Source organism: Tachypleus tridentatus, chromosome 10 (genome assembly GCF_004210375.1).
Source record: "Tachypleus tridentatus isolate NWPU-2018 chromosome 10, ASM421037v1, whole genome shotgun sequence".
Taxonomy (NCBI): Eukaryota; Metazoa; Arthropoda; class Merostomata; order Xiphosura; family Limulidae; genus Tachypleus; species Tachypleus tridentatus.
Window position 1 is genome coordinate 164,708,599 of NC_134834.1, and position 26,591 is coordinate 164,735,189.

General features: G+C 35.0%; 1 protein-coding gene across 4 annotated transcripts in view; it reads right to left on the reverse strand.

The window, feature by feature from the left end:
- Nucleotides 1-26,591, reverse strand: part of LOC143230836 (LIM domain transcription factor LMO4.2-like) — a 121,409-nt gene that overhangs the window by 58,090 nt on the left and 36,728 nt on the right. For all 4 annotated transcript variants that reach the window (XM_076465055.1, XM_076465052.1, XM_076465054.1 and 1 more), the window contains one exon: nt 14,089-14,611. In XM_076465055.1, the coding sequence (XP_076321170.1) occupies nt 14,089-14,417 (329 nt within the window). In that variant the 5' untranslated portion in view covers nt 14,418-14,611. The remainder of the gene's footprint in view (nt 1-14,088; nt 14,612-26,591) is intronic.

Below are 26,591 nucleotides of genomic sequence, written 5' to 3' on the forward strand. Positions count from 1 at the left end.
AATTGTGAAATATTTTTATGGTTATAAATATTACAGGAAGTTTAATATGCACTATATAATAAAAATATTCATACACTGTAACTGAATGATACAAGAATGTTACCAGTGCCTATTACAGACATGTTGGATTTTTGTTTGTCATAAAGAAAGCACTATGTGGTACAAGATATATTATCAGTAATATATATATACACACAAATGCACGGTAATAATATGAGGCTATGCTAAGAAATAGGGTTAGGCGTGGTCTAGAGGACTGTGAATTTAACATTTCGCGTCCGATAATTTAACATTTCGCGTCTGTGAATCCGAGAATTTAACATTTCGCGTCTCGATCCTGCAAACCCTTTCTTCGCACTGTGTAGTGCGTTACAGAAGTATTTTTTTACTCTGGTTTATTAGCTTAGAATTAGGGTCTGTTACGTGCAGATATCCTTTTGTGTAGCTATTCGCATAACATTAATTCTATAACAACCAGCTGATATACATGATTCTGATAACGTACATGTAACGTCTTATGTTCCGTTTTATTTGGTTGAAATTAAAACATACACGGTAATGCTAATTAAACTTTTATAGTTGTATTAATTACACCTTAAAAGCTATTTGACCTGGGGAATAAGATGTCACAATAGGTGTAGTGAGAATCATACGGTTTATTCGGGACATTTTAGGGATGGTATTGAGTTTTTTCGAAAACGGTTTTATTCTGCAATTCTAAATTGCCTTCACATGCAAACAAGACTTACTTTCAGCGCACTTCTTCCTTTCTCTGTCAACAACACGAGATTGATGAATCGAATGAAATATACTTTACTGTGTTATTATACCGCGAGGACCAATGTAGACTGTCCACAACACACGTTCCTTGCAGGAGCTTCGTTCAGGGAAAGGCTCAGCACGAACGAGAAAAGACACCCTGAACATTTTTCTATGAAATATTATGTATCATGTTCCGACTTTCCTGAATCAACTGTTTTAACTTAATGTATTTCTGGTGAAACTTAATTTTCCCAGAACAAGTAGTTTTAATCTGTAAATATTGTATATATATGTGGATCTTGTTGTAAACACTCAATACGTAATTAAGTGCGTTTTTCTTTAGTGTATTTGTGTGTGTTTTTTTATAGCCATGTCACATCGGGCTATCTGCTGAATCCACCGAGGGAAATCGAGGCCCTGATTTTAGCGTTGTAAATCCGTAGACTTACCGCTGTACCAGCGGGGGACCTTAGTGTAGATGTAATAATGATTTATGTTTTTTGAATTTCGCGCAAAGCTACACGAAAGTTATCTGAACTAGCCGTCTCTAATTTAGCAGTGTAAGACTAGAGGGAAGGCAGCTAGTCATCATCATCCACCGCCAACTCTTGGGCTACTCTTTTACTAACGAATAGTGGGATTGACCGTGACATTATAATGGCCCCACGGCTGAAATGGCGAGCATGTTTGATATAACGGTGTAATAATGAATGATGAATACCAAATGTTCAGTAATTTTTGGGACGAATAAATGAAATTAATTCCAGGTGGACAAAAAATTAAAACGGTTATAAGTATAATAGAAAATCTTGTATTTCATACTTATATAACATTATGCCAAACATATCCACAAATTTTTATCGAAGCAAAATATATAATGAGTGGTAAATTTGGACCAAACATTTTAACACTGATGTTTAAAATAAAGATTTATTTTCGTAGTGTGAATTATTTGTTTCACAGATAAAAAATGAAATTTCTTCAACAAGGGTAAAACAAGCATCCGAAAAAAATCAATTCCAAGTAGCGATTTTAGCGTCATCTACTGTATACGTTTTGATTATAATGTTGGGAAAAATATTTACCTTTTTTATTAATTCTTTTTACTGTTTCCCTCTCTATTTATTTTACGAAAGATCTGAAGTACTAATACAAATGGAAAAAACAGAACAGTTTAACATAATACACTATATTATGTAAACAAAGTCGTTGTGAAAAACAACATATTAGTTGGTTTATATCTTTCAAATTGTACAAAATCACATGCAATTTTTACAGGATTTAAGATTAAAATGACAGCCGATTTTCGTAGACAATAATCTCTTTAAAACAATTTTCGAAACACGTTCTATGTTTTTTGTTCAAGCTCCATAAATTCAATCAACAAACGGTTTTGTAGTCGCAAGTTACCAATTCTCTTAAGTACTGTAACGTAAGAAACATTAATCTACATAAAACGGTTTTTGAAGAAGGTTTTCCATGCACGGGGATTTCGAAATAGAATATGTTAACAAAGAAACAAAACTACTTTTTAAATATTAAGATGATAAACTAAATAAAAGAACCAAACAAATAAAACTTTCTACGACAAATGGAAGGCGACCCCATTTGTGTAACGAAACTATTTCTTTACGGAATAAATTTCAGGTTTTCAATATAAATGTATATATATATATAGCTATACACGCCCCTTGTGTCCTTGTTCGTATTCAACTGTCTAATAGCATTACATGCGTGCTAGGCTACCGAGAGAGAGAGAAAATTGTGCATCTATTATTAACAGGTGGTATATTACATTCTGCGGGTGCTTATTTTATTGACGTATATTATATTCCGTTTCCTCCTGTCCCACTATTTCTACTTTTCCAATTTGAATCACTCAACCAAATAAGCTTCCGAGTTTCCACCAGAAATAACCTTGGTAATTTAAGTGCAGCCGTGCTGGAAGGAAATGTAACATATTACACAATGGGGTGATGGCGAATTAAAAAAAAAAAATTGCTCGAGCACAAAATTTAAAAGTAGCTCTTTTCTAATGTCGTCGCGTGTTCGGCCTTACCAACCAGAAAATGTATCAAACTCATGCAAGTAGTCACGTAAACCGTGAGAATAACATTTAACACCTAATGTTAACAAGTACAAAGAAAATTAAAACTGTCATGAAACGTGACACGAGATGTTAATTTTCAGAGGATACGTGAAGTTTAAAAAAATATTTATTCTTAACTTTCTGTTAATTGTATTAACACACTCACTGTATTCTGTGTTGGGATTAGAAGTGAGAACGCCTTTAACATACGATTTCATATCGTACCAGTGCTTGTCTTGTTTGTTTGGGAATTTCGCACAAAGCTACTCGAGGGCTATCTGTGCTAGCCGTCCCTAATTTAGCAGTGTAAGACTAGAGGGAAGGCAGCTAGTCATCACCACCCACCGCCAACTCTTGGGCTACTCTTTAGCAACGAATAGTGGGATTGACCGTCACATTATACACCCCCACGGCTGGGAGGGCGAGCATGTTCAGCGCGACGCGGGCGCGAACCCGCGACCCTCGGATTACGAGTCGCACGCCTTACGCGCTAGGCCATGCTGGGCCACCAGTGCTTGTCTCTTTGTTAATAAACGCAAAGATACCTAATGGGCTCTTCATGCTGTGCTTAGCAGCAGTATAAAACTTATTAACACTATCAAGTTAAGTGAAAGTCTTAAGTCGGGTTGTTGTTTTTTCACATAATTCGTCGCTCAACTATTAGCTTCAAACAGGTCGATCTTCTGCGGGAATACATTTAGCTTTAGTATCAACCAACTCCAAATTAGCTGAGCTTTTCCCAGTACTTAAACTATTTGGTAAAAATATTCCACACCGGCTTTCAACACAGTACTCAAACTGTACTAAATAACTGTACATTTTGCTTATTTAAGAGCAACAGGAAAATGTTTGCGACTCCTGTTGTGAGACATTTTACCAGATAAGACATACTTTTATAAACTTTCAAAAAACCGCTCATACAATACTTTTTAAAGTCTTCCTTAGAATCCAACCAAATACTGGCAGTGGATGCTGTTGAATCGCTGCCTTCCCTCTAATCTATCAACAAAAAAACAAAAGCTTTAATAGGTAATACTTTACTATACAGAATGTGATAAAACGATGTGCCATACAGAGAAATGCTACCCGACGCCTGTGGTAACACACCTAAATTCATAAATGAGCATAAATCGTATTCGAACCAAAACCTTGCTGATAATTACACTCGTTAACACATTAAATGTAACCCAAGGTTTTCAGTGCTGTTTGATTCGTACTTTATAGATGTGTACAAATAACAAAAAACAACAACATTGATTTGTTTGTTTTTTGAATTTCGCGCAAAGCTACACGATAGCTATCTGCGCTAGTCGTCTCTAATTTAGCATTGTAAGACTAGAGGGAAAGCGTCTAGTCATCACCACCCACCGCCAACTCTTGGGCTACTCTTTTACCAACGAATAGTGGAATTGACTGTCTCGTTTTAACGCCCCCACGGCTGAAAGGGCGAGCATGTTTGGTGCTACGGGGATTCAGACCCGCGACCCCCAGATTACGAGTCGAACGCCTTAACCCACCTGGCCATGTCGAGCCCAACAGCACTGCTAATGATCGAAAAGAATCTGTAATTATATATAAATATACTCGCGTATACACGTAGATATGTAAACAATTATTTACGCATACACACATAAATTTATCGGATACAAACAAGTAAAACGATAATATTAAATTAAAACAAATTAATCAAGTCAACTAAAATATATATTTTAAAGAGTTAAACGAAAGTAGACTAAAGGAAGTGATTTCTCCAAAGCATCAGTTTTGTTTACATGAATACGAAAATCTTATTACAATTAATTTTTCCCCTCAAACCTAATAACTTGATATTAGTGTCTGCCACGTACGCCTTTCTAATTTAACACTTAGCATTAATGAAGTCCAAAGCACGATTTGATTACACTGTGCAAACATTGTTCATATAATTAGAAAATGGCGTAGTTTAATCTATGAATATTGCATACCGAAGAATTCCCTGGTGCACCAAACCAATTAAACCGTCGACTAATTTTTGAAAAGTTTCGGTAAACGAAATAAAGTTCTTTTTTAGGCTTTAACATTTCATTCGGCTGTTCGTATCCTTATGAGAACTATAAGTAATTTGTTTTGTCGCCACATTAAAAAGTGACTTCATTTAATATTCCCTTCTAGTTGAAATATGGTGAAACTTAATTACTAGAAAGAAAAAAAAAAAAAAGCCAAGAAGGCTTCACATATGGATAAGCAACGACGTACTCGTGCATGCTTGCCAATGGTTACACATATACAGTATTGCGTTGTTTCATTCCATTATTCACCAATATTTTACCATTATTCACGATTAATATTTATTAATCAGAATGTGAAGTCATTGAGGTTTTTTTTTGTTGTTTTTTTTGTGTTTTTTTACAAACTAACCATAACTTTCTTCCAATTATACAGAAAGATCGTTAGTCCTACAGATGCACGAGCAGGCATAAATATGAAAAGACCTTTCTGGAGCTAATTCAAATCGCACGTGCAAGTTCTCAGACGCACGCGTATTACGTATTTTTCTGTATTTTCAAAGTGAGTCTACAGAGTTTCAGTTTAAATTTGCAAATTATCTTTAAAAAAAACTCCTTTAAATAAGTCGCTTATCAGTTTTAATGATTATATTTGTATCATCTCAGGGTTTGTCCCCCTCTTCCCCAATAGCACAGTGTGCTGACGTATACTACTCAAAACAGGGTTTCGATACATGTAGTGAACAGAGAACAGGTAGCCCTTTGTACAGCTTTGTGCTTAATAACAAACAATGACATTTCAGGCTGACAGACGTAACACTTGAATTTCATCACACTGTCTCATCTCATAAGTTCTAAGCTTTTCTTAAATGCTTCGTGGCATTACCTTTCAGTTTTCTGGTCACTCCAAACACAATTTGTTTAATCACAGGAGAATTACCCAATAATACCAATTTATTAGCCCGCAAGAAAACAAACTACCCAATAATCTGTGAACACGCATGATTATTTCAGTAAAGACATACACAATTGACTCTCTGTGTTCTGTCCACCTCGGGAAATCAATCCCTGGATTATAGCACTGTAAGTCTAAATTTACGCTGACCCGTCGATGGACAGAAATCATGCAAAAAAAAAAAAAAAGTCGCGAAAAAATGCTTCCAACTAATAAAAGAAATACATAGTATTGTCATAATGGTAATTACTTCAACAACATTACTAACCAATTATTCATTTCCAACTGTAGAGTACTTCTTCAAATGCGATTAAAACCATAGACACATTTATATTTAGAATTAATAATTCGTGATCTTATGAGACAATCCTTAAGGGAATCGAAATGGGATTACGTCAAGGATTGTTTGTTTTGAATTTCGCGAAAAGCTACTCGAGGGCTATCTGTGCTAGCCGTCCCTAATTTAGCAGTGTAAGACTAGAGGGAAGGCAGCTAGTCATCACCACCCACCGCCAAATCTTGGGCTACTCTTTTACCAACGAATAGTGGGATTGACCGTTAATTATAACGCCCCCACGGCTGAAAAGGCAAGCATATTTGGTGTGACCGGGATTCGAACCCGTGGCTCTCGGATTACGAGTCGCGCGCCTTAACACGCTTAGCCATGCCGGACCCATACGCTAAGGAAGAATACTACTAATAAATCGATTAAGGCTAGGAAGTTAAATATTTAGGGTTTTTTCCGCCGTTATTTCATGGCACGATTTATTTCGTCCATCTTTAATGATCGTTATCTTTATTCTACAGGACCTTAAACTTAGTTCATAACTGGACCTGGCATGTTCAGATGGTTAAAGCACGCAACTCCTCATCCGAGGGTCGCGGGTTCGAATCCCCGTCGCATCAAACATACTCACCTTTTGAGACGTGAGGGAGTTACAATATAACGGTCAATCCCACTATTCGTTGGCAGTGGGTGGTGATGACTAGCGCTGCCCTCCTTCTAGCCTTACACTGCTAAATTAGGGACGGCTCGCGCAGATAGCTCTCGTGTAGCTTTGCGTGAAATTCAAAACAAGCCTATTCATATCTGTTGTGTAGTTAGTATTAAATACTGTAAATATGCAGTTAACTTTTAGGATTATTGGTCTGATAGGTTTAGTACCAACTATTCTATTATCACAGTGGGCCAAATTTGGTTCTCTGAAGAGCTATCTCATAAAATCAAACTCTCCGAATAAAATACACGCGTATTTACATAAAAGCATACATAAAAGTAGAAGTAACATAACATCTTATTGCGGTATTTTCTGAAAAATATCCTTATTTCCATTATCCATTATTTAAATTTCCCCTTTGGCATCTCAGCGTTAAGTCTGTGGGTTTATAACTAAAAAGAGGTTTCGAAATCTGCAGTGGCCACAAGGATATCTCTGAACCAAATTCACATTTTTTTCAAATATGGGTGCGTTATAAAGAGTCAATCACATTATTCTTTTCATACCTGATGAAATCACTTATGGCGGTGAGTGCTGCTTGCTGGCTGCCTTCTCTCTGATCAGCAGCTCAAAATTACCTATTGCTACACCTGAATTTCAAGGTCTCTGATTTGGCCATTTGCCTTTTTTGGCTTATAAGGTCACAGTCTATAAGCTTTTACGGATAGAAGTTAAATCTTGATGTTACCATCACGTTAAAGAGACAAGCCAATGTTTTGTCGAAACAAATAGAACGTTCCACCATCAATAGGAACTCTTCGTTACAGTTACACTGTTTGTCTACCAATATTGTCTTAGCATAAGTTTGGTTTGGTTTGAATTTCGTGCAAAGCTACACGAGGGTTATCTGCGGTAGCCGTACCTAATTTAGCAGTGTAAGACTAGGGAGAAGGCAGCTAGTCATCTTCACCCACCCTCAACTCTTGGGGTACTCTTCTACCAACGAAGAGTGTGATTGACCGAAACATTATAACGCCTCCACGACTGAAAGGGCGAGCATGTTTGGTGTGACGGGATTAGAACCTACAACTCTCGGATTACGAGTCGAGTGCTTTAACCATATGGCCATGCCGGGCCTTTTAGCATAAGTACTTTCTTACTCATATAAGGTCCTACTGCAGCAGAAGCTTATTGTAATGTCTATATCGTTTATGTCTTGGTGTTGTTATATTTTTGTTGGTGCTGTTTCATATTAGTCTTATTATTTATAAATGCTTTTCACAACAAAGGTTTGAGTTTGCTGTTATTTAAACTTCTACTTTCTTTCAATTACGCAAAATTGTTTGCTATTATTTAAACTTCTACTTTCTTTCAATTACGCAATATTGTTTGCTATTATTTAAACTTCTACCTTCTTTTAATGACGCAATATTATTTGCTATTATTTAAACTTCTACTTTATTTTAATGACATAATAATTTATAGATTTTAATTGGTCTCCGTGCGTGAGAGGAGATATATTTGAAACTGAATAATTCTTTTATTTTTATTGTTTTTCTGAAAACACTTTAACTTCAATTGCTGTTTTTTTTTCAAAGAACATTGTTTTAAATGTAACTGTTTATCCAGGATAAAGAATAGCGGGACGACAACCTTTTCTTATAAGTTAAACTTTAGTGCAAAAGAAACAACATCGAAGCTTTTTTGGCGTGACATGGATGTTAGCCTAATCAAAGATTTCGCAACCAGAAAAAAAAACCCACAAAAGTCATTATTTCTGATTAAACCTTATGCCCTCAAGCTTCTGGACATTGTATTGAAACAAAACTCAGTCAACCAATAAGTGGAATTTATTTGTTGTCTGAGAGACATGCCTGGTAAGAAAAAATCGGTACGATACTTAAGACTTACGTAACTTGGAAGGTAGAGAACGTTTCGGGCAACCTGTATGATCCTACAGATGAAGAAATACACAAGTGACTCGAAACGTCGTCCAGCCGTGAATATTATCCATACAACATGGTAACAAGTTATTTTTTCACGTTTATTGGGAACTAATTATTTTATTATATTATTATTCCTAATTAAAATGAATACAAATATTTTGATATTTAATTGTAAATTAATACAAATATTTTCCTTATAATGAAATAATTAAACACATTAGAACACAGTGTATATAGTATACAATCATCATCTTACACGAATGGTCAGATGGTTAAGGCACCCAACTTGTAAGCTGAGGGTCGTGGATTCGAATCTCCCGTCACACCAAACATGCACGCCCTTTCAGCCGTGGGGACGTTATAATGTGACGGTCAATTCCACTATTCATTGGTAAAAAAGTAGCCTAAGAGTTGGCGGTGGGTGGTGATGATTAGCTGCCTTCCCTAGCCTTACACTGCTAAATTAGGAACGGCTAACGCAGATAGCTTTCGTGTAGCTTTGAGCGAAATTCAAAACAAACTAAAATCTACCTTACACGAAAATTACCTTTCTAAGACTAGTTGCATTGTATTTTCACGAGAAATAAAACTAATTTATCTCGCAATCGTGAAAATACAGTCAGTAAATGTTATAACAAAAACAATGAAATTGAAACAACTGTGATAAACAACATAATAATTGAAATCAAGTGAAAGATATTTGGAAATATAGGGGAGCAGCTTTCTATGATACGTCTTCTTTTGAACATCAAAAATATTTTAAAACTAGAACCGTTTCGTGATAACAATAACCGATTACAGTAAAAAACAATTAAACGTGTTTATAGAAAAAATATTGGATGAAAGAAAATAGTTTCTCGGTGACATGTTATTTAGAATCAAACGTTTCTATATGAAGATGCGAGTGTAATTCATTCTTTATCAGTTAAGTTTATTTTTAAAGATTCAATGAAACTCATATTGTTAATCAGTTAAGAAATTTGGAACGATTTAAATAACGCTTCGCGCCACTCAAAAATGTTTGACAATGAAAACGTTTGATAACAGATAACCCTAAGAACCACGCCTTTGAACTTTGATTCTGTGTCCTGCTTTTTTTTTTCGAATATTTCTACAAAGCTGCACAATGACTTTCTGTGCTAGCCAACCCAAATTTGAACGGATAAACTAGTGGAAAGATAGCTAATCAACAACACTCATTACCTACAATAATAGAATAGTGGAACTTGACCATTACTCTTATAACACACCCACAGTCCCAAAATATGGTGCGTGATTTGGTAGTAAGGGCACGCGAATCTTGAGACATAGTTTTCACAGCGCGACGCAGAATTTCTACTTCCAGTAAACCCGATTCCACTTCCAGTAAACCCGAAGTTATTCAGAATGTTTTCATGTTCTTGGAACGAAAACATTTCCTTCTTTCTGCTAATTTTACTACGGGTTTAATCTACTGACAGCTAATAACTTATAATGGTCTGTTTTAAAACCGTCAAAACGGTTATTAGGTTATATTGCTCAAAACATTAGAATTACAAGCACTGTGTTAGTAATTTTTAAGGTGCTTATGATGTATGCTATTCCATTTTTTTTTTATTACTGCACGAGTTTTGCTGGTGAGTAGTTAGGATACATTACTAGTTTAACTTACTTCATTATATGATAGCATATAAAACTTTTGACTATCGTTGAACCCAGAGGGGATCCCATATATCTGCTCATAAATGACGTCACTAAAGAGGAAATTGTTTAGTTTTAACACCCTTCTAAAATTATTAGTTATCTAAATGTCCTACTTTCTCATTTTAGGTCTCTAAATTGTCACTATGAAATAGATTTAAACTGTTAATAAAATAGGCCTAGATATACACAAATCATATAATGGAGTAAATTTAAACTAGTATTGTGCTAGGCCTAAATCTAGTCAGTTACTTTTTTTTATTATCTGACATCATAATTGCTTTTTCTTAATCTTTCAACTGCTAGGCATTTTAGTGTACTTTATGGTGTGTTTTATACGATTATACTTATATAGTGTAACATATCTGTTGTAATTATTGTTTTATTTCATATTAAACAACTGATGTCTACAATATCCTACTCAGCCATTGTTTTAGGTGTATAGTTGTTCTGGATTCGGCAGCTGTGTTTCTACATAAAATGCATGTACAGATTTGTATGGTATGAATTTTACTTCCTTTGTATTTTATCAAAATTGAAAAGCTTTTCAGACTAACAAGACTTACAACAAAGTAAAGTAAACCCGAGTGTTTAATTTAATAATGAGCATAACCATTGTTTTAAAGCAATCCAAGTAGTCCACAAAGCCTAACTGAAGTACCATTTAAAGATAGAAATAAAAAAGCATGCAATCCAAAATCTTCATTTGTTTACCTATATTGTTAAAAAATCTGAAGAAATGATAATGAGGTTTCTGGTTATCAGAGTCTGAAAGTTTGTAAACGAAAGTTTTCTGCTAATTTGGAGGAAAAAAAATTCGTCCCTCTCGATTTTCCTACGTAAGAAAAACAACTTTTCTCACGTAAGCTAAGGGTTATTCCTTGCTTGAAAAGGTTATCATAATCAAAGCAACATGGGGCAGGAAACCTAGTTACCTGGATGACAAGGCTTTCTAGAGACAAATGACTAAAGTTATTGTGGTTGGCGGTGCGAAAGATAACGTAGATGTTGGAACGATTGTCGTAAGACAATGTTTTTATATAAAATGTGACGCAGTAAACAAACCCTGCATACGTACAAAAAGTAATAAAGGCCCTATTTAGGCGTGGACAAAAATATTTAATCGACGTAAAAAACAACTTATGTAAAAGACGAAATAAGATTAAAAAGTGTAAATTTATCACGGCCGTTTTGGCTACTGCATAAAAAACACGAAGAAATCTCACAAGAGCAACACATAATTTTGATGTGAATCTAATTAATCAGTAATATCTAAAAGTCGTACTAACAGGCGAAAATATGAAAATAAATTTTTAAAATAATCAAAGTTATAATATATACCTTATGTCTCTCAGTCATTATTATAATTAATTCTGAACGAAATTAAACTCCACACTGAGTTTCGAATGGTTGTTTGTTTTGAAATATCGCGCAAAGCGACACGAAGGCAATCTGCTCTAGCCATCCTTAATTTAGCAGTGTAAGACTAGAGGGAAAGCAGCTAGTCATCACTACCCACCGCCAACTCTTGGGCTACTCTTTTGCCAACGAATAATGGGAATGAAAGGCTGAGCATGTTTGATGCGATGGGGATTCGAACCCGCACCCCTCAGAATACGAGTCTAACGCCTTAACCCACCTGGCTATGCCGGGCCTACATTGAGTTTCGATTAAGATAAATAAATATTGCAATAGAATTCGATTACACACAAACGTGTCTTACTATACTTCAAGCTAAACAAGATTAAATTGAAAGATATGTCACTTAAGTCAAAATAAACCTTAACTGTGATTATAATGTGATTTATAATGCAAACCGATCATAAGATATAGATCACAATGATTAATTTGGTACCTTCACTTTTAAAGGAATTTTCGATTTTCTTCAAAACGTATTCATATCACTTAAAAAACTGGAAAGTAATTACCTTAAGTAATATATAATTACATAAAGTTCTGGCACATTTACCACATTTACAAACCATTACATCATTATAAGACCCTGTGAATTAACACGAAGGAGAATACTTGTTTTAGCCAGCAGAAAGTAAAATATAACTCTAACATCATTACCATCATTACAACATATTCTACAATATTAGTTTGACCAGTTGGAATTAATGTGTACCATAAAAATAAGACACACGGCCATCATTACAGAATAAAATTGGAATTCATGTTGACAATAAAAATATGACCACCATTACAAAGTACTGTATTATGCTCGTTTAACCAGTCGGGATTAATGTGCAAAAACAAATAATGAACCACCACTACCATTTTGCACATTAATCAGCTGGTTAATGTGCAAAATAAATCACAAGGAAACGAACTCCAAGATATCTGTATTTGCGAAAAACGGAACACGTCGAGTTGAACAGAGAAATGTTACTTACAAAGGCATTTATTGCTTGTAAACGGATTCGCTAAAAGCAGAACCAAGTTTAATGGTTGAATAGATAGAATGAGAAACCTGTAATAGTTAGAGGTGTTTCTCAGTTATTTTTCAATCTAAATAGTATGCACACCCTTACCTTCTAAATAGTATGCACACCCTTACCTTCTAAATAGTATGCACACCCTTACCTTTTTTTTCTTTCAAGAGTGCGGTTGTAAATCAAATCTGTAAACGTGTTATCGTGGATTTTATTTATTACGTGAAAAATTATCCTCACTAATCGCGTCTAAAGATAAACACAAGCAAAGTAACTCAAAATCCTGATAAGATTATGATATTTGAAACCGTTAATTGAAGACAAAATTAAATACCTTTATTGAAAATCACTCAAGTTGCTAATATTTTTTTACACACTCCTCTGAATTTTTCCACTTCGGATTCAAAATGAGAGGTGTGTAAAACACCAATTCAAATATATTTTTATGTAATCCAAAGTCACAACCCGAGAGGTTTGTCGTATTAGCACCAAAATTGGTCAGTTAAAATGAATGATGAGAACCAAGTTTCTTTGAAACACTATTTTTCTATATGCAGTAAAGTCCTTGAAAAACTTACGGTTTATACAATGAAACTTAGAGGAACATTAGAAACCAATTCGCCTAATATATTTTGTCAAAAAAAACTTGTAAGCTGCTTTTTCTCCTCCCACGTTACTCTTTATTAGTACATTTTGAATTCAGAATAATCTTATATTTTGGTATTAAACAAAAACATTTTCTTCTGACTCACAGGAGAAATAGAAAGATATGTGAAATTACAAATCTATAGTTCTGAATCCGAAGACGTGAGGAATGTTCAAAAGTCATCTGCAGTTTATATGATATTTATTACAAATATTTGGTACATTGTTTTCTAATTTTCTGTCAGATTTCGGCATTTAAATTGCAATGTTTAAAACTAAAGTTACAAACTATCGCGACCATCGCTTACTGTGCCGTAAAGAATCCGTTCAATTGAAGGTTATACATATCCTGGAAATTAGCTTTCAGAAAAGTAATATCATGAAATATTTTGCCTTAGGGAAGAACAAGAAAACAAAAAAAATTCGGAAACGTTCTGCCCAGAGGCTCTCGTAAACCTATCCCAGACTCTCGGAGACCCCATAATAGTAACAAACAGTGGTTGAAGACGCCCATGTAACTGTGCACCACCAGCCCCCATGAGGTTTGGCTGTACTATTCTGCGATTGCTGTTATTTTCTCGCACTGTACTTTATTATCAACAGCATTTTACAAACTAATAAAACCAATAATTATAGACTCGTGGGTGTCTTACCGTATATAATCGTTTTTGCAGAGGATCATCCCTGCTTTTGTGAAGCATGAGCTACCAATGTCAGCCAAAGTTGCTTGGCAACACGAACATTTCAAGCATCCCGTGTGCCAGTATCTGTCCATGGCATGTAACAGGAATCTGTCCATGATTTTCCCGCCACATCCAGCACAGCACCGCCCTCCACTAGTGTTTGTACTGGTGGGTAGTTGCGTTGAGTGAGGTTGGGGCTGCATGTGTATCATTGGACTTCCACTGTGATGACTCATCATTCCCATCATGGCTGCGCCTTGATCTCCAGGAGACATTGCTGACTGACCATTTGGGTTCATAGTCAAGTTGTAAATTGTCAGAAGTTCCTTTCTGCTTGTACGTTTGGTTTAAATTACTGCCAAAGTAATTAAACATTCATGACTTGGAATCCTGATAAAACTCAGTCGCTTGAAAAAATGTTCCGTTTCAGTAGAAAATTTTGAAGATTACAAAGAAGTGCATGACTTGGATGTCAATAGGTGATAGATGAACACTAGAATAGAAAAAAAACAATAATTACCATTCAATAGCAACCACAGCGTATACACGATTCTTACATAAAAATAAAATAAATTTATTGCAAGCAAATCGAAAATAAAATTGAACTTCTACGTAAACTAGGAAATTCTCTGGCACTAGTTGGTTTTACTTAGTATTACATTTCATTAACGTGCATCCAGGGGAGTTAAATAACTAAATGCAAATAGGTTTCCATCAAACACATCTGTTACTTAATATAACTGAGTTTCATTACAATTTGCTGTAACTCTCCAATAGCAACACGTCAAAATAATGTTACTTTTCATTATATTTTATATGGTTTATGATTGGATCGAGAGATGGAGTTCTCAAGACGTTAGAGTCAAATCGACATTTTAAGTGGTACATACAATTTGTTCGTCATCAACGTCATTACTTAGCGAATAAGATTCTTTGTTTTAGCCTGAAAATACATTCAGTTAATACTTCTCTGACCATAACCTTCGTTCCTGTAGCACCTCATAATTGAATAAATGGCCAATTATTTGTTCAGAAGTCATCTGCTCTTATATTAATGTCAAATTACTTCTCATATATGCTTACATTAACTTTTAGAATCGCTCTTTTCTCCTCCATATTCTATTCCTAATTGTTAAAGTTATGTTATTTGTCCGATATGCTCTCACTAAAAATGTTACAATCACGATCTTACCATTGAAATAACGATATTTATCCCACCTATTCTCACTATCTATTAAACTAACATTGATCTTTCTTATATACACTCAATAGCTGTTGAATTAACTTTGATCTTTCATATGTACTCTCACTAGCTGTTGAATTACCACTGATCTTTCTTATAGTCATGTGAAAAAGTTAGGACACCCTATGAAAGCCTTGTATTTTTGTAACATTTTTGGATATATAGATATTTAATCTCAATTTTAACAATACTGAGAGATTATAGGAATATAACTAAACAATTAAAACTAAAGAAAAGACTTTTCAAGAGATTCTGTAAATGTAATTCTACAAAAATGCATATTCTAACTGAGGAAAAGGTTAGGACAACCTAACCCCTAATAGCTGGTGTTACCTCCTTTAGCTGAAATAACTGCAGTGACACGTTTCTTGTAGCCATCTACCAGTCTCTGACATCGGTCTGAAGAAAGTTTGCTCCACTCCTCAATGCAGAATTCTGTCAGCTGTGAGATGTTTGAAAGGTTTCTCGCATGTACAGCCCGTTTCAAGTCACCCCACAGCATCTCAATGGGATTACGATCTGGGCTTTGACTCGACCATAACAGGACTCTCCATTTCTTAGTTTTCAGCCAGTCCTTGGTGGATTTACTGTATGTTTTTGGGTCATTGTCGTGTTACAAGGTCCAGTTCCGCTTCAGATTTAATTTTCTTACAGATGGACTCACATGTTCCTCAAGCACCCTCTGATACACAGTAGAATGCATGGTGGATTCTATGATTGTGAGCTGTTCAGGTCCTGCTGCAACAAAGCAGCCCCAAACGATGACATTTCCATCTCCATGCTTCACAGTTGGTATAAGGTTCTTTCCCTGTAATGCTGTATTTGGTTTATGCCAGGCATGTCCTCTGTTCTGGTGTCCAAATAATTCAAATTTGGACTCATCTGTCCAAAGAACATTATTCCAGAAGTCCTGATCTTTGTCTATATTCACTCTAGCAAACTTCAGTCTGGTCTTGATGTTTTCCTCAGAGAGCAAAGGTTTCCTCCTTGTACACCTCCCATGCAAGTTAAACTTGTGCAGTCTCTTTCTGATTGTAGAAGCATGCACTTTCACATAAACAGTAGCCAGAGCTTGCTGTGGGTCCGTGATGACATGTTAGGGTGCTTGGAGACCTCTTTTAGCATCTTGCAGTCTGATCTCGGGGTGAACTTGCTTGGACGACCAGACCTGGGCATGTTGGCAGTTGTTTTGAAAGCCCTCCACTTGTTGACTATTTTCCGGACACTGGAATGGCTGATTTCAAAATCCTTTGGGATCTTTTTAAATTCCTTACCAGACTCATAAGCTGCTACAATTTTCTTTCTCAAGGCCTCAGACAGCTCTTTTGCTCTCACCATGGTGCTCACTCTCACTTCAACAGTCAGGAGCACACCAAACTAAATGTCTGAGGTTTAAATCGAGCAAGCCTCATTCAAAATGCTGAGTAACGATCTTCTAATCATGTGCACCTGGTGTGATACACCTGTGTGTGAGTTGAGCCATTTTAAGTGGGAATAAATGTGGGGGTGTCCTAACTTCTCCTCAGTTATAATATGCATTTTTGTAGAATTACATTTACAGAAGATCTTGAAAAGTCTTTTCTTCAGTTTTAATTGTTTAGTTATATTCCTATAATCTCTCAGTATTGTTAAAATTGAGATTAAATATCTATATATCCAAAAATGTTACAAATATACACAGGCTTTCATAGGGTGTCCTAACTTTTTCATATGACTGTATACTCTCACTAGTTGTTTAATTAACATTGATATTCTTTATATACTCTCAGTAGCTGTTCAATTAACATTCATCTTTCTTATATACTCTCACTAGCTGTTGAATTAACACTGACCTTTCTTATACACTCTCAGTAGCTGTTGAATTAACACTGACCTTTCTTATACACTCTCAGTAGCTGTTGAATTAACAGTAATATTCTTGATATTTCTTATATATTCTCAGCAGCTGTTTAACTAACACTGGTAAAATATATTCTCACTAGCTGTTGAATTAATATTAATATTTCTTATGTACTCTCAGTGACTGTTGAATTAACATTAATTTATTATATACTGTCACTAACTGTTAAATTAACACTGGTATTTCCTATATACTCTGACTAGCTGTTGAATTAACATTAATTTCTTATATACTCTCGCTAGCTGTTGAACGAACACTGACCTTTGTTACATACTCTCAGTAGCTGTTGAATTAACATTCATCTTTCTTATGTACTCTCACTTACTGTTAAAATTAAGCTATTCCCATACCATTCTACTAATCGTTAAGCTCGTGCCATTTCCCCATCTTTCACCATCTCATTAGATCACGTTATTGTTCCTAAAATGCTGCACAGTAAAACCGATTCACAGGAAGCTTAAGAAAAATTCACCATTTGTAAATTACTACAAATCTTGTTATTTCCAAGAATAATCATGAAAAAGTGTTTTTTCTGAAAATATCTCTAAACCTAATCGCACGTGATTATGTAGATTTACATACGAGGCATTACGTTATAAAGAGAAATATTTTTTACTTGCATATGTTATCAAATATTAAGCTCAGAACCAAAACTGAATTCACTTCGCCTGAACAGTGAAAACCGCTATATAAACATTTGATTACAACGTATTTACTGATGGCTCAGTGGTAGATTTGGAGGATTATAACGTTAAGATTCTGATTTTTATTCCTTCACTTTAAAAGACAAATTGAAACCTGAACTTTAACATTATTTCAGTTGTTTTGTTTTTCGTTTTGTAGCTAATCTATCGTGTCTAAAACTGTAACAACCCCAAAATTTGTAAATATAATAATAATAATAAATGGTACCCGTACACGTACGTTTAAAAAATGAAATTAGTAAAACACACAAGAAAAATTAAATGAATCACAGGTTATTTTGCAAAAGATAATTGCCTTCAACATATTTTTTAATGATGCATAATAACTACTAAAGTTGATAAAAGCAGTTTTTTAGAGCTCTGCTATCAGAGAGTTGTAGTAAATTGAAAATACACACTCCATTTATTTGTTTGTTTTGAGCTGAGCACAAAGCTACGTATTGCGCTATCTGTGCTCCACACACCACGGGTTTCGAGAGGCATGGCCAGGTGGGTTAAGGCATCGACTTGTAACCTGAGAGTCGAGGGTTCGCATCCCCGTCACGCCAAACATGCTCGCCCTTTGAGCCGTGAGGGCGTTATAATGTGACGGTCAATCCAACTATTCGTTGATAAAAGAGTAGCCCAAGAGTTGGCGGTGGGTGGTGATGACTAGCTGCCTTCCCTCTAGTCTACACTGCTAAATCAGGGAATGCTAACACAGATAGTCCTCGTGTAGCTTTACGCAAAGTTCAAAAACAAGCAAATGATAGACCTCGATCAAATTTAATTGTCACTACACGTGAACACCTGCTTTAGTAGTTACTTTATATTATGAAAGTCGATGAACTACGTTTTGATTTAAACTCTGTCCAGAACATTCGGATTTCAGTCACAGTGATCTCACTAACCTTCAAATAATCCGCAAGTCAAAATTTATGGTTACAGACTGAAGTTATTGTTTCTTCAACTGACTTTCGAATGATCCGTAAAAAGGAACTCGGGTTCAGCAAATATATGTTTCTTTTTTTGTCAGTAAAAGTAATGCCAAGTTTAACCGACATGTTCATTTCCTAAGTCCAATACTGTTTCGCAGAACAAAAAACTTTCGCTAAAGAAATTGCATTTTCTTTTTTTTCTTCTGTAAGGCTTAGCATTCTTTATCCAACTATTTGAGCTTGTTTTGAAACAATGTTTCGATCTGTTAGTGCAAGTGTTGATAATATAAGATCGAAACCTTGTCATCACACTCTTGCTGCTGTTGTTGTTGTTTTGTTTTTTCGCGCAAAGCTACACAGTAGGCTACTTGCACTTAGTCCACCGCGGGAAATCGAACTCCAGATTTTTGCGTTGTAATTCTGTAAACATATCACTGACCCAGTGGGAAACCAAACTAGCCGAACTGGTTTTCACTGTGCGTCAAACAATTTCTAACTTCATATATTAACATTGTACAAAAGACGTTTACACAAAACCTTTGAAAGAGAGTTTATTTCTACTGATTGCCTTAAATCTAAAACACTTTTTCTTGTCTTGGACGAATATCAAGTTGTCAAATTCAAGTGACTTTTATCGACGTTTTCCTTTTTTATTAACAATCAAATAACTTTCTTGCAACTTTAATATTAGGCCTAGAGGTATGATGATTTAGATGGGGGCTAGAGACTTACCCCCCTAAAAGTGGATATGCATTTAGAAGATTAATTTGTTATTAGAAAGAAAAAAAAAGATAATCTAGATATACTCTTTCCTTCGAAGTTCTAATTACCTACAGATATATCAGAGCGCTAGAGTAAAAATTGGAGCAATAAAATAGAATATCAAAGTAATGAAATGTCTTGGAAAAAAAATAGGAACTAGTTTCACATTTCCATGGTAAGAATAAAACAGCGTAGAAACCAGAATAAAAACTAGCAACTGAGCAAGCGATAATTACATATATGAAAACTCGTTCCACAGACTAATGGATTAAATCAATTCAGCCGAACCAGTAGATTAATGACTTTAATGACTGGTTCTACAAGCCCAAGCACATAAAACTATACAACGTAGACAAAAATCCCTAATGCTAACGATCATTAGCAAGGTCAGATGTTGATTACGTACAATATTTATTAGCGCTCTAACGAAGTGGAGAAAACCATACATCAAAAGTTCACCGACAAAATCGTCTGCGCCGTGGTATTAATTTATGAGTCCCCGTGATATGTAAGGCAAAGAAAAATTAAGTGCTGTAGCTGTAAAAAGGGCGAAGTCCAACAACTATGTATTTGTAGCGAGCAATACAAGTGGGCTGAAGGAAGCTCTTGTCTAAAGGAAATGTCTCCTTAATTGATTTGTTACCAAAATATAATAGCTTAATAAAGTAGGAAGATACATTTTAAGTCTTACATAAGGATAACCTACGAGAAGAACTGTAAGTCGAACATTTTAATTACGTTATGAAGTTAGTAGAAGGTATTTTTTTAAATAGTTTCCCAAAAGCAATACATTAGGTTGTAAGAACAAAAAAGCTGGGTAAACGGTGCCACCTCTAACGTTATGGAATGTGTGTGATATTATTTAATAATAAGATTGATAATAACTTAAACCAAGAAGAAAGTTTAATAGCACTTCACCCATCCTTCCTTCGTTGTATGCTGCTGCAAACATGACCTTTCGCTCATAAGGTTAGATGGATTGAAACGCCATTTATATCAGCCGTTTATGGAAAAAGTGTGTAGCGTCTTAGTTGGAGGAACATAACATTTTGTAGTACGTGTGTTTCATTTCATTACAATAGTAAGGAAAGATACTTAAAATAATTATTATTTCAATGTATTAATTATACATATAAATCCTTTCCATAAGCAGCTTTCGGTTTTCTACCAGTTTCTCATCCTCTATTCTCGTCCTCACCCCCAGTGGCACAGCAAAATGTCTGTGGGCTTACAGCACTAGAAACCGGGTTTCTATAGTGGTGGTGGACAGAACACAAATAGCCTTTTGTGTAACTTAGCTTCAAACGAACCCTTAAACCATTTGGCTCCGAACTGCCAGATGGTTAAGGCGCTTGACTCAAAATCTGAGCGCCTCAGGTTCGAATCCCTATTATACCATACATGCTCTCCTCTTTTAGACGTGGTGGCATTATTAAGTGACAGCCATGCTCACTATTCGTTGGTAAGAAAACACAGCAAGAGTTGACGATGGTTTGTGATAAACTGTTTACCTTTCATTTTTTAACTGCTAAATCAGGAATGGCTAGCGCAGATAGCCTTCATGTAGCTTTGCACGAAATTCCAAACAAATCTCTATTCTCTCCAGGTTTGTATTTACTATCGTTCTTGTGTGTTCATCTACTTTCAGCTCAACGCTTTCCTTGGTTACCTATTCTTCTTTATTCTCTGAACATGCCCATAGTATCTACTGCTATACAACTTGATATTTTTTATAATTGGTTGTTGATTACTTCTCTCTTCAGTTACATGAACAGACCATCTAATCTTCACAATATTTCTCAAACAGATAATCTTGAAACTCCTCACTCTAGTCTCACTTTCCTCTAATATTTTCAATGTCGCACAACCACATAGCAAAACCTAAAGAATCAACTTATCGAACAACATTATCTTCATCATAATAGATAAACCTGCATTAACCCAATTTCTAGCTTTTTTTCCAATACTGTCTTCAGTTCTTTGCGTATATCTCCATCAATACTAACTATACTAAGATATATAAAGGTTTCCATATCCTTAATTGCTTCTCCATCCATAATACCTAATCCAAATCATTAGTTTTACTAGTAGTAACAATTAAACAAACCTAGCCATTATTTATGTCAGCTTGTTCTATGTCTTTCAGAAGAGTGCTGTTTCAATTTAATACGACCTACATATTATTTACTACTACGATATGTCATGTTCTGATCACTAGGAATGAACTTCACTTACTACCGATGTGGGTCCTACATCAGCAGTCACCTCCAAAACCTAGGGTACATTTTGTAACCCACACTACAGTCTGTATACTTGGGATCATTTCAACTGGTGCGGTATTTGATATTTTTGGGGTTTGACTTCCTGAATCAAAAACTGTATTTAGATCTCAAATTAGTCAAGATATAACAGAGCAATGAACTAATAGTTTGTACCTGTAAAACTCACGATCATTATATGAGCTAATATGGCGCGGCTAAATGTTTAACAAGTCTAATCGTTTCGATTATAGCTCCTCTTCTAGTTATTATAGAAGATCGAAAAGAAAAGAAAGAAACACATTAAACAGCCTAAAACGTAATTAATATTCACAATGTTACATTTGTCTTAAACATTCTCCTGTACTATTGTTTTCTCACACATGTTATATCAATACCTATTACTAAAGTTGTGAGCCATCGAGGGCATTTTTTTATGAATTATAACCCCCCACACACACACGAACATATCCATAGATATGTTTTTATGCTAACATTTTCAGCATGTTTCAGTGCTGATAGCAATAACGAATATATAACCTCGAATATTTCACTCGAATGTTTACTTTTAAAGACCAACTCGCAACGACTTCCCTTACTTAGCTATAATTTTAAACATGTGAAGTTACGTGAATTTAAGGTGGTTTTGCATTATCAGTTAGATAAAACATAATTGTGGGATTACACTGTGTCGATCATTTTTCCATTAAACCATAGTTTTCTTCAATGATATACAAAAATGATCTGTTTTACGAACGTGCAAATTAGAAGATATAGCCCATTGTGCAGCTTTGCGCTTAATTCCACATAAACACATTTTTCAATCTCGTAATACATTAAACGTTGGTATAAGCACTCACTAAATCGTTTCAGATTATTGTTTGTATGTTTTTAATACAAAGCTACACAAAGGCTGTATGCGCTCTACCAGTCACAAGGTTTTAAACCCCGGACTTTAGCATTGTAGGTCCGTAAAACGTCCGCTGACCCTCTGGGAGGACCGTTTTAGATACACAATATTTCTTCTCCAAATGTTACCCGGCATCAAGATTTGTCTGATAACAGCTATCAAGTAATGTTTTTCGAAAAAGGTTGTTATCTGAGCACTTTTGTCTTTCAGAAATATACAAGAATGGCAAACTGGAAATATTAATGTCAAGCCAATTTCAGTTTCTAATACAGGTACAGGCTATGAAAGTGGTGTGCATAAAGTTGCTTGTAGTGTAGCCTAAATTTACATCTACCTGAATTCTAAGGTTGAAGTGTAGATGTAGGTATCACTCAATTTTTATATACTCACTTTATCTATTCTAATTCAATTCTTGTAAAATGCACCTGGTTATAAAATAAAGCATTTGATATATCGTCATTCACTGCTATTGTATAAATAGCTTGAAATGAAATTTTCAAACACAACCCTAACACGATTAGGTCGCTTTTTTTTAAGTAATTATATACAGCTGCCCCCAGTGACACAGCGGCATTGAAAACCGGGTTTCGTTACCTGTGGTGGGCAGAGCACACATAACTCATTGTGCATCTTTGTGATTAATTCTAAACAAACAAATACTTGCAACTCAGGAACGCTACCCACAAGGCCAAATTAACCAAATGACCACACTGGCCTGTTTCGGAATGAAAGGGTATAAACATTTTTGAATTTTTGTTAAGCACAAAGTTGCACAAAGATGCCTGTGCTCTACTCACTGCGGATAGAACAACCGATCAGATAGAAGGCAGACCAAGAAGCAACCAGTATCGACTACTGTTAAGAGAACAATCAGATTTGAGAAGAGTACCCAGCAGCACCATTTATCGAACCTGGGACCCCGGATTACTAGTCCTATACGTTAAGTCATGCTGGGATCATAAACAACAACGCTATCTCAAATTACCTTCAGATATTTAACGTGTGAGAAACTAATATAAACTTGATCCTTACTTTTTATTTTTGTAAGTTAAGCACAAAACTACACAATGGGCTATCTGTGTTGTGCCCACCACGGGTATCGTAAACCGGTTTCTAGTGCTGTAAATCTTCAAACATGCCGCTGCGCCATTGGGGGCGTATACTTTAACTTAAAAATATATATTTAGAGCCTACAAAACTCAAATCTGTTCCAGTTAAGTTAGATAAAGCTCTTGTATGAAAAAACACAAGAGGCTTGACACCTCGCTGAAATTAGTTTCCATGGAGTTTTAGAGTGAAAGAAATACCAAACTTGAGCTATACCTCAAAAGTGACTCAATGGAGTTTCGATGTGAGAGAAATCATAAACTTGAACTATCTCATTACCAGCTTCAACACTAGAGATTTGAAACCTCGCTGAAATTAGTTTCCATGGAGATTTAAAATGAAAGAAATCACAAACTCGAACCCCTTTATTAACGCCTCAATAATGTTCAAGAGTGAGTGAAATATGAAATGTGACATAAACTTATTTTCCATACACAGGTTTAGGTTAAAATAAGCTCCAAACCTGACACCTATACTAAATTTGACTTAATGCAGATCTGGTGCAACAGGTTTGAAACTTACGTTGTAGTAACTTATATAAAGTTGTGCCACGAAAACAAAATAATATCAAATCGGAAATTGACTCAAGCTATTTTTTATTAAACTGGTGTGATTAAATCTATAAATTAACTCAAACAGCTATCAAGACTACGACGTTTTAAAAAAAACTATACAACTACAACTTGCTCAAAGTAGCTTTTAAGCAGAGCTGACAATAAAAAAAAATTAAACTTGGTATATTGTCCAAATAAACTTAAGTAAATCTCTAAATAAAAAAAATGATACCTACTTTAAATTTCGTCCCTAGCAACTCAATGTAGCTGGAGAAACTTTAAAATGTCAATAATTATAGGTCGAAAAACTAGAAAATATGAATCTAACTCCAACTAGCCTCAATGAAACTCAGTCGTAAAAGGCAGTTTAAGGTTGAAATATAGTTCTAATTAGTTTTAAGAGAAATTTAACGTGATGGAAACTAAGCTTCAAAAATAATTCACATTAACCTAAATAGATCTTTGATATAAATTAAGCTGCAATCTTCAAACAAAACTAAAATTAACACGAATAAAGTTCTGATACGAAACAAACTACAGTTTTCACACGCATAACTTAAAGTAACATAAATAAAGCTCTCGTATTAAATAAGCTGCGATCTTCAAACGTGGTTAAGATTAGCATAAATAGATCTCTAGTATGAAAACATCCATAATCTCCAGTTCTGGCTCGTGTTCGCTTCAACAGAACAATGATCTGAAATAAAATATGCTAAAAATCTTATAAACAACCTAAAAGCATTAAGAAAATATGGATCAGTCTCTAAAGTGATCATTAATATATTGTTTAACTTTGCTATATTAAAGCACTACACTGCGCTTGATTTTTACAAGTTCCAGTTAAGAAAAATATTTCGAACGACGTCACTTGCATTATAAATATACTTTGTATCCGCCCTCAGATTTTTGTTTCACGATGAAAACAGACATGTATTAATGTCTTGTCGCGAAAACTTTAGAAGGTTTCATCTTAATTTAATGACTCGCCTCCAGTGAACCATACCAACACTAAAACTCGGTTTTAAATTTGTAACTGTATGTTATTTATACACCAGTGAGTTCATTTGTTTATCTTACATAAACTAAGAGCACATCCAACTCTTGATTTCCTTGCTGGCTTAAGGCCACAGTTAATTCCATAATTGAACGACACAACAGCGCCAGAGGATGTTAGCGGTACGGAATCTAGTTAATGCACTGCTCGCTCTTTTATCAGACAAATATTACTGATATCAAACCAAAGCTCACACCGTTTGCTGGTAAAAACCGTACTTAAAAGTTTTGTTTACTAACGGTGAACCACTGATTTGAAGCAATAACAGAATCCGAGCAACAAAACCAAGCAGCACGTGATGGACTAATCATAACTAGCCATAACATTTTCAAATTACTTCGCACGCCCAAAATTTGCAATCAGTAGTGAAACGTGGCTGAGGAAGAGTTTTTATAGTGGGCTATAAAAACATATGGTAAACAAAAGCACATGATTCAAGAATTTTTATGGTTACTTAAAGCTTTTAGTGCTTACGAATAATGTGTTATTTTTCAGAGTCGTATGAAAGCATTACTCACTCACACAACATCACGTGACTTCCTTGTTAAAGTTCAACGTGAAACCGTTGGAAGATTCTTGCCACAACGCCTTATAAACTCTTACGTTTTCTTCTCCCTTTGCCATTTTGAAACGAAGAAAACTCGCTAACTCTGATTAACTATGTTTACCAGCCAATTAATTATATTTACGAATGGCGTCTTTAAAAACCGTTTGATTATGTTATACACAATTAACGCTGTAGAACACGTTTATCTAAATCTCTACGCATCAGAAAAGCAGAAACGTCTTCAAAATGCCATTAACATCCTCAAAATATAAATAATTGTGATAAATAAAGTAATAAAAAACTAAAAAAAACTACGATTTTGTTTGTCAAAATGAATTTGGTTGATTAGAATATGCTGCTTTAAAGATCTGGTAATCCTTTATTTCGGTGCTCTGTGTCACGTGCTTCATTTTCCGCGTTTTTGGTTGAAGAGTAATCAGTTTACCCCAGAATAATATCTGTTCACAATGAATATGGTCATTATCTTAGAGATTATTACATCTGATGCCAACATCGA